The sequence below is a fragment of the Bos grunniens genome, chromosome 15, assembly GCF_055505025.1.
Source record: "Bos grunniens cultivar Pamir isolate PY7600 chromosome 15, Bosgru_T2T1.0, whole genome shotgun sequence".
Classification (NCBI taxonomy): domain Eukaryota; kingdom Metazoa; phylum Chordata; class Mammalia; order Artiodactyla; family Bovidae; genus Bos; species Bos grunniens.
In genome coordinates, this window is record NC_141179.1 from 79,040,497 (window position 1) to 79,050,711 (window position 10,215).

Below are 10,215 nucleotides of genomic sequence, written 5' to 3' on the forward strand. Positions count from 1 at the left end.
AAGTTATCATTTCCATGCAGTAATCCATCTCTAATTGCGTAAAATTTTACAAGAGAACTCGTGAGTTCCACTGTTACAGATATACTTGGTAAATTGAACTAATTTTGAGATTATTTTTTAGCATGCAGTTTTTCCATTTCTAAAAAATAAATGTGTCTGTGATATTTTACCTTTGTCTCTATAAAAAAGTTACATATATACATAGATTTGTATACATATATACCCCTAAAGGAGATCAGCCCTGGGATTTCTTTGGAAGGAATGATGCTAAAGCTGAAACTCCAGTACTTTGGCCACTTCATGCGCAGAGTTGACTCATTGGAAAAGACTCTGATGCTCTGGGAGGGATTGGGGGCAGGAGGAGAAGGGGATGACAGAGGATGAAATGGCTGGATGGCATCACTAACTCGATGGACATGAGTCTGAGTGAACTCCGGGAGTTGGTGATGGACAGGGAGGCCTGGCGTGCTGCGATTCATGGGGTCGCAAAGAGTCGGACACGACTGAGCGAGTGATCTGATCTGATCTGATCTGATACATGATATATTCTTCTTGATGTTAAATTGGCATTTAAGGAGAATTCTGACAAAATGTGTAATATAGAAAAGGTCTCAGTCTCTGAAGATATAGAAATTTCCCATCAGTATACTTCACCAAAGATGTAAATTGTAGCTTCAATTTCTCAATTTCTACCTAATAAATAAATATGCCAAAGTTCTTAATTGCATTTCCCTATTGCATCAACATCCAAACCACTGAGATCAGACCTGGGACATGGAGACTACGAGGAAATGAGTATATAATGACTATGGACATGGAGTATATAATACTTATTTGTCAGGACAGGACAGAATCAGTTAGCTGAGGCAGACTGAAGTGAGCTGCCATGGGAAATATTGAGAACCCTACAACTAGAATTAAAAGTTTAGAGAGTAGACCCAGGATTTAAGAATTAATTTTTCCTGGGGAGAAAACAAAAAAAAGCTTGTTAGGGCATTATAATTTCTGGCTGATGCCTGGAAAAGATTCCTATGCTTTACCCCATGCTTTTTTTTTGGAAGCTCACATGCCCCCATGGACTCTCTTGCAGATGTGCAGACAATTTCCCAATTTATCTTTGTAAGGCAAACTCCTTTCTAAAAAGATATACTTTTTCTGATTGAATTTTCCATATGTATATTACAGAAAAAATATTTTTAAAAGAACTATAACAAAAATAAAATGGTCTCATAAATTTATTCATATAAAAATATTTACTATCTCTTAATTCTAAAAGATCTGACTTGGACAAAACATACTACGGAGAATGCATTTGTTGTTTAGTCGCTAAGTTATGTCCCACTCTTTTGCAAATCCACAGAATGTAGCCTGCCAGACTCCTCTGTCCATGGAATTTTCCAGCAAGAATATTGAAGTGGGTTTCAGTTTCCTTCTCCAGGGGAACTTCTTGACCCCGGGATCAAACTCACATCTCCTGCATTGGCAGGTGGGTTCTTTACCACAGAGCCACCAGGGAAGCCCTAGAGAATGTATTTAGTGGTGAACAAAACAGCCTTTTTCCTCAGTGAGGCTGGAGACTAAGGAAAGAGACAGACAATGAAATAAACAAGAATCTATAGAAGTTTTAGTCAAGTGTAAATCTTGGACATTTTTATGTTATACAGATATTTATTCCTTCAGAGAAGGCAATAGCACCCCATTCCAGTACTCTTGCCTGGAAAATCCCATGGATGGAGGAGCATGGTGGGCTGCAGTCCATGGAGTTGCCTCTTAAATTTTACTTTATGTAATTTCATAAGACGATTGTATTTTCTCATCCATTTTTTACCTGAAAATGTAGTAATAATATTTGTTGAAAAGTTGAAATCATACGACTGAATTCATCTTTTAAAAAATTTGCTGCTGCTGCTAAGTCGCTTCAGTCATGTCCGACTCTGTGCGACCCCATAGACGGCAGCCCACCAGGCTCCCCCACCCCTGGGATTCTCCAGGCAAGAATAATGGAGTGGGTTGCCACTTCCTTCTCCAATGCATGAAAGTGAAAAGTGAAAGTGAAGTCGCTCATTCGTGTCCGACTCTTGGCGACCCCATGGACTGCAGCCTACCAGGCTCCTCCATCCATGGGATTTTCCAGGCAAGAGTACTGGAGTGGGTGCCATTGCCTTCTCCGTTAAAAAATTTACTTAATCTTTTTTTTGTCTGAAAGCTTCTAAGATCTTTTCATGTACCATTGAATTTTTTTAAACAGTCAATGGGTATCTGTGAATGGATCTATTTCTATAGTTTCTTTAAAGTTTACCATTTGTCAAAGGATACATTTTAAAAGAAAATATAATTGAATTTTTATGCAAATGATGGACACGTCAAAGATTCTATTGAATTTATTACTAATATTTAGTGTACAAACCAGTAAGATGTTACCACCAGTTCAGGCAACAGTTCACCACATCTTTATCATCAGTAAGGAGTGCTAAAATGAATTTATAAGTTGATGCAAAACTAGCCAAGTATCCAAAGGGCTGTCATTACTTGCACTTCACCTGACACAGTTTGAATTTCTATGGCCAGACATTGTTGACATTGATATTATTTTGTGTGAGTCAACTTCTCTATTTTGAGTTGTAAAACATCTTAGCCAAAAATAATGAAAGGTAGATAATAGCCTGAATGCAAGAACTAGTAAGGTCACTCACTAAATTACAAAGAATCTCACTGTTCTTTCTTGATATCATATGTGCTATTAATGATCCAACTGAAGAGAGAAATATGGCTGATGCTCTTGAAAAGCTGAGAAGGGAGGAGATCACAGTGCAAAAGTGAAGGAGTTAAATCATAATTCCCTGGTTAATGACTGATATTGACAATGAAGTGTTTGCTTGCTTATCTTATTAAACTATAGTTTATTTACAATGTTGTATTGGTTTCGGGTATATAGTCATGTGATTCAATTCATATATATGTGTGTTCATATGTATGTATATTTTCCATCTCAGATTACTTTTCATTATAGGTTGTTACAAGATATTGAGTATCGTTTCCTGTGCTGTACAATAGATCATTGTTGTTTATCTATTTTATATTTGGTAGCCTGTATCTGTTAGTCCCAAACTCCCAATTTATCCCTCCCCTCCCCTTTTCCTTTTGGTAATCATAAGTTTGTTTTCTGTGTCTGTGAGTCTTTTTCTGTTTTGTAAATAAGTCCATCTGTGTAATTTTTTTTCCTTTTAGAATCCACATAAAGTGATTGCAGATATTTGTTTTTCTCTGTCTGACTTATTTTACTTAGTAAGATAATTTCTTGGTCCATTCATGTTGCTGCAGACTCCAAGTATTTTAATAATCCACATTCACAAATTTTATTTCAAGAATAAATATAAAACAGAAACATTTGTGTTAATTTTTGAAGTTTTATTTTTCAATAATACAAGTTTGGTTGGTTGGAGGATAGGGCTTCTGAAGCAGAGGGAAATTTTGAGGGCGGGCTGGTCTTCTTATTAAAGACCCTGCTTATATCACACCAGAAGGTGATCTTTCAGTTTCCTGCTCTGTTATGTTCTCTGACATGTATACTGTGCATGCCCTATCCAGGAGTTTTCAGAGAGCTGTCAAGAACTAGGTTTAAAACAACAACAAGCAAATATGTTAGGATCTTTCTATAAGAATTTCTAGCACATAATATTTTTAGATTTATTTGTTGGGTATTTTAAACTGAGTAATAGAACTATGGTATTTTTCTTTTTTATATTATGAACCCATTTTAAGAATCCTCAACATTGACAACTCATTTTTATCTAACATGGCTCTCTCTACAACTTGAAAATAAATTCTCATGCAAGTACATCATATCCACGAAGTTTTTAAAAGACTTTTGAGATTCTACCCATTCTTAATCACTTATCTAGTGGCTTGATCTTGCTCCTAGTAATTTCTGACATTGGGCAAAGGTGCTCCAGGATGGCTTTCAATTCCTACTGAAAAAACTGCCATTAACTTTAACAGTGCCAAAGATGTGACCATTGACTTTAAGTGATATTCTCCACTTGCCCACTCTAAGAAAAAAATAATTTCACCAGTAATAGGTGCCCATTGCACACTGTGTTGTCCTTAGTCACTCAGTCATGTCCTACTCTTTGTGACCCCCTGGACTGTAGCCTGCTGGGTACCTCTCTCCATGGGGATTCTCCAGGCAAGAATACTGGAACAGATTGTCACGCGCTCCTCCAAGGGATCTTCCCAACCCAGGGATTGAACCCAGATCCCCCACATTGCAGATGGATTCTTTACTGTCTGAGCCACCAGGGAAGCCTAGTAATAGGAGCATGACATTAATATGAGCCCCATTCTCACACCCTCACTGCTCCAAAAGAAAGTTATTATCAGAATGGTTACATTTCTGAGCATAATAGGAGACTGGGCAATAAAATAGCTCATATGTGTTGAGCACTTACTGTGTGACCAAGCAGTGTTTCAGTCCTGCACATATCCTCACTAGACTGTGTGCTGGGCTATTATTATCACTTGATGGATGGTTTATTGAGCATATGTCCTAGTCCTCATAGTTAGTAAGCAATTCTGGGTCCAGAACACATGCCCATAACAAATATATACTATCAGGTGCTAGAATTAGCCAGAGTTGCAGTTCACATTTACATGGACAGAGTTGGGAGAGACAGTTCCTTTGAACAAAAGAAAAGAGATTGATGTGGGACTTAGGTAAGAGTACTGGTGTTGTACATATGAGAAGCTCCAGATTACCACTGGCTACAAAATTATCAGAGTAGAAAGCTATATTTTTAAGAAATATAGTTGCAGGCCCCAAATTTGGTCTTTTAGAATATTCTTTAAATGATGCAAGTAAAATGTTGGAATTATCTTTTAAATCATTGCTACCCAGAATTGGCTTTATTGAATAGAGTCACATACAAGAATGGGCTCTATGGGTTCTCAGTGTTGATTTGTATTACATGATACCTTTCATAGTCTACTGCTAAATATCTAAATTGATTACACAGCCAAAAGATCAAAGGGGAAGAGGAGATATAAATAAGAAAACAAGAAAACTAGAAAAGAGCACACAGCAGAGAGTCTGGATAAATCCAGGGAGTTGTAAGCTTTTGTTCATACTTAAATCTATATATTGCTAAAACAAAATGAAACAAAAAAGCATATAAGGCAATTATTATACATTTTAAAGTCTTCAGTGTAGAAAATTCATATATTCGACAAGTTCAGTGGTGAAAATCAGAGGTATCTTTTAGTTCATTTCCTTTCTTACTGCAATATGGCACCAGAGTTTCTTTATGGCATTCTTCATCTCCATGTTTCTCAGCGTGTAGATTAGAGGATTGAGCATGGGAGCAATGATAGTATAAAAAAGAGCAAACACTTTGTCTTCTGGTAAAGTAGTTGCTGGTCGAATGTAAATGAAGAATAAAGGAGCAAAAAAGAGGACCACCACAGTGATGTGGGAACTGCAGGTGGAGAGAGCTTTGTGGCGATTCTCTACAGAGTGGGACCTGACAGTGTACAAGATCACAGCATAGGATATCAACAAGACCACAAAAGTCACCAGGCCCATGAGGCCCGAATTGGCGATGACGAGGAGACCAATTCTGGTGGTATCCGTGCAGGCCAGCTTCAGCAAAGGATACACATCACAGAAGTAATGATCTATTTCGTTGGGGCCACAGTAGGGTAAAAAGATGGCCAGGAGGAACTGACCAAAGGAATGAAGGAACGCCCCAGCGCAGGAAGCAGCGATCATGGCCCCACACTTCTGTCTGGTCATGATCAGAGTGTAGTGCAAAGGCTTGCAGATGGCCACATAGCGGTCATAGGCCATTCCTGTGAGGATGAAGACCTCGATGCCCCCAAACAAGTGCATGGTGAAGAGCTGTGTCATGCAGCCGTTGTAAGATATGGTCTTCTTTGCTGCCAGCAAGTCAGTGATCAACTTGGGGGTCACAGTGGAGGTGTAACAAAGGTCTGCGAGGGAGAGGTAACTCAGAAAGAAATACATGGGCTGTTTCATAAGTTGACTGGAGGCGATGGAAATCGTGACAAGTAGGTTTCCAATCAGAATTGCAATATAACAAAGTAAGAACAGGAAAAAACAGAGAATTTCAATTTCCTTTTTCTGAGAAAGTCCTAGGAGAATAAATTCTGTGATGTTATTCCTATTTTCCATGACTCAGAGCAGTTTGTAGCCACCTGAAATTAGTTATCAATCTTTATAAATATGTAAATATGATGATGTGTATTATTCCTTGTCATGGGCATTTTAAAATGGAAAGCATTCAAAACTTGAAGAAAAAGATTTGATTTTTATTTTGAAAGGCTTTCCTTGCATTCGTTTTGTCCCTTTCTGGAAAATATTAATTCCTGATAAACAACTTTGATACCTGATATAAATATGCTGTAGAATGCAGCATATTTATGCAACCATTCTATTAGCATGTAGTATTGAACATAACTGGATATTATGTCCTGGTAGAATTCAAGAACTGGTGCTGTAGAAAAAATCAGTCATCCTTTTCTTTTTCTCACTATTTGTTATTGAGAAAATAGACACAAGAATGAAACCTTGAGAGAAAATAAAAAGCACTTATATGTGGATGTTATATATGAGAAATTTCCTTCCATCTATCCTAGGTGGAAATGTGATAAATAGAAAAAATCAACCAATTTGGAATCATGAGGTATATAGCCATGGCCAAAACCAGCTATATATCTGTTGTACCTAATTTACCAATGTGATTAATTTACAGATAGAATATTATATTTTATAGTCAAAAGGATAACAAGCAAAGTATAATTACCTCTATTTTTTCAAAAGGTATCATCACAAACTTTAAAAATATTTGTCTTTTACATTCAGTAAGGCATTTGAGGTTAATAGTAGGTTTCACTTGAATTTTATTTATTTTTATTTTTTTTTAAACCAGAATTTTATAAATTTATTTATCCAAGTTTAAAAATATTAGTTTTCAACTTACTGTGACACTGTTGTTTTTTTAAATAATACTTATCAGTACCCATTGGCTTTTAAGTTCAGTTGAACTGAGGTTAGAATTTTAGTCTCATACAGTGTCTTACTCACTTGCATAAATTGGTTTCTTTCTAATCAATGTACTCAAGCTGTTCAACTCTTCCTAATAATCAGTCATCCTGAAAATGTTTGCTTCTTTCTGTTTCTACATCACATGTCTTAGTAACTCAGGCTGGCTTTTCTCTCTTCCATTCCTGTTATTTTTACCTCCTCCTCCTAAACACTGCCGTAAAGTAATGTAAGACCAGCTCTAATAATATGCTTATAACTATTACACCTTTGAACAAACCAATACCTTTCTATTGGCAGAAGTTCAAGAAGCATAGACTAGGGAGAACTACTGAGAATTAATCATTTCACTAAATCACAACAAAATTCTCTACTTCAACTATATAAAACACAAGACCTTAGTATTTAAAATATTTTATTTCATTTACTCCAAACTTCAGAACCAATATATTCCCAATTTATTTTCAAATCTGTAACGCTCCTCTCCTTATTCTTAATTTTCAGTGAAATTGCCATTTGAATCTGTGTACATAAAGTAGGGTTTGGGAGAGAAAATCTGCAAATCTATCTAGTGTATGAGAGTCATCACCAATGGCCACAAAATGACACTTAAATATGTAACAACTGAATAGTGAAGAGAGAATATTTGTAGTGAAATAAGCCATCTCATTCAACTAACAGCTACATTTTAGGCTTTTAAAATAATTCCCAATAATTTAAAAGAATGCAGGGCTCTGTTCTAACTTCTCCCCTAAATTATATTCTTCTGATTTGGTGGGAAACACTATAAGTTATATATTCAATCACAGGTTATTCTTTATTTAATATTTGACTTACTGCATGAATTGATCAATTAACATATCTTCTCAGTGTTTTTTCCCTTATGATTTATCTAGAATCCTACCTCTGAGATTCTTTATCAGATAGCAGGTCAAATCATATTTGAAAAATACAATGTAAATGCCATTTTGGTAAGTGTGTTTGCAGACTAAAAGTGGAAAATCAATGAAATGATTATGAATTACCAAGAAAATAAACAAAAACTTTTAAAATGCAGATTCTTTTGTCTTACCAATACTTGAATATTTCAGGCAAATTGAAAATTATTTAAAAAAAATTTAATCTTGAAAATGCACTCAGTCTAGGCCATTAGAAAGAGAGGGAGTATGTGAAAATTACCTATAAATTAATTTGCATTTTAAAATATAAAAGCTGTATAATGCATGACTCAAAACTATAATCTATATTCCTGAACAACTTGAAAGCATTTTCCCTATTTTCAGTTATTTCTATGGGAAATAAGAAAGTGTGACTTATATGTCTACAAGCATCATATTCATATTTTTTTAAATTAATAATTATATCAACAGAAGATATTCTTTAAAATACTGGACTATTAGGAAAATGAAGCAAAATATTGTCTCCTTCATCTCATTGTACTATTTTCTAACTTGTTGGCATGAGTATGCCACATCCCTTTTTTGTATTTCAGTTTAAGCATCAATAAGCAACGGGAGTTAAACTATATATTTAAGGATCTCTGCTAGACCCTAACTCTTTGTCCATGGTTCCGATGTAAATTTTGAGGAATCAATGGCTGGATGTTGCTGACTATTATTTTCCAAACAAATTAGAATAAACTTACAACTTCCCTCCAGGTTATTGTCTCTCATTTCATTTAAGGTTAACTGATCCAGTCTCAGAAAGAAACACAACTCCTCCAGCTCTCCTTTTCCCTGGATCCTTTATAGCCTGATATTTTAAATTCCCTTTATCCAGTCCAGGTATATAGAAGGCTCCATCATCTGTACTTCAAACTTAAGTATTCTTCTCTGGAATCGCTAATGATTCCCTGAAGTAGTGAACCTGGACCAGCAGTTTCAAACCAATCTTTGCTCAGTACTATCACGGTGTATTAAACTGTGAAATCTGCAACTTCCAGGTAGAGTTCACTACCTACAGCCCACCATGCCATGGTTACTCAAATACTCTATGTCTTGTGGTTCTTAGAACTATCTACCTTGCTTCATATTTTTTGCTATTAAGTGCTTTAGCTTATCTCTCTAAAACAATCGTATCTTGGTGAGAGTTAGGGCCAGTGCCTCATTTTCTCCCTAACCTGGACATAATGAAAAACAAAACCAAACAAAATTTATGCCATTCAAATCTATGTTGAATAGTGAACACTTGACTTTGGAACAGATTATATAAACTTTCTGAGCCATCTTACTTGTTTAATCTCTAAGGAAAGGAAAATAAAACTCATTTCTTTTGGATGTGCGGAAAATTATTAACCAGTTATCAATTACTAGGTGTCAGGAATTGTGGTGGAAAAAAGATTAAAATCATCTAGGAGGCTTTATTGAAATTCCCATTTAGTAAGTTAGTTACCTAGTTCTCCCATAGTAAGATTGTGACTGGATAATGATGAATTATGAAGGATTTGATTATACAATACATTCCTCATTTAATCAATTATATGGCACTGTGTCTCATCATGAATTAAATTATTAGTTCTGTTAGCTTTCCCATTATATCCTCACTCTATACTTTGATTATTTTAAGTTCCAGTATGTATTTGTCAAATAAATAAATTTTATTTCAATATTTGATAGAATGAAATGAAAAATCATTTTAATTACATGTCATTATCATTATAATTATTTTGTCATGTATTTAAGAGACATAAAAACACAGAACGTTTATAACAAAATTTACTTCAGAATGATAGAGACTCAGAAAGATCACCTTAGAATTGCTCTCTGATTTTTGCTAGTATTCTATTAGAAAAAATCGTTTGAAGGTCATCTAAATTCATCCCTGTAACCTTTCCCCACTTCTCACTCCCTTGGCTTACTGTGGAGACTACACGCTTAAGAGTCGTCTTATATATTAAAACTCAGTCACTTGCCCTAAAACCTTGGTTGTCTCCAACCTGGGTGGTCTCCAAAATGTACAGAACTAAATCTGACCACGCTCTATTAGCCACTCTTTCATTTATTCTGAATATTTATTCAGATCATCTTCATTAACCTCCTATTTTAATAGCCCTGTCTTGGCCAAATTGTAATAGAATAAGTGGTGTTTTTAAATACAGGAATGAGAAACTCAAGCTACAGATATGGCACATTCAGGCAATTAACAGAAAGTAAGAGCAG

General features: G+C 35.4%; 1 protein-coding gene across 1 annotated transcript; it reads right to left on the minus strand.

Moving 5' to 3' along the window:
• Positions 1–5,254: 5,254 nt before the first annotated feature.
• On the minus strand, positions 5,255–6,187 carry LOC147358604 (olfactory receptor 4P4-like). The gene has a single exon (XM_086342074.1). It carries the CDS (start codon positions 6,185–6,187, stop codon positions 5,255–5,257), a length of 933 nt encoding a protein of 310 aa, XP_086198200.1.
• Between the last annotated feature and the right edge of the window lie 4,028 nt (positions 6,188–10,215).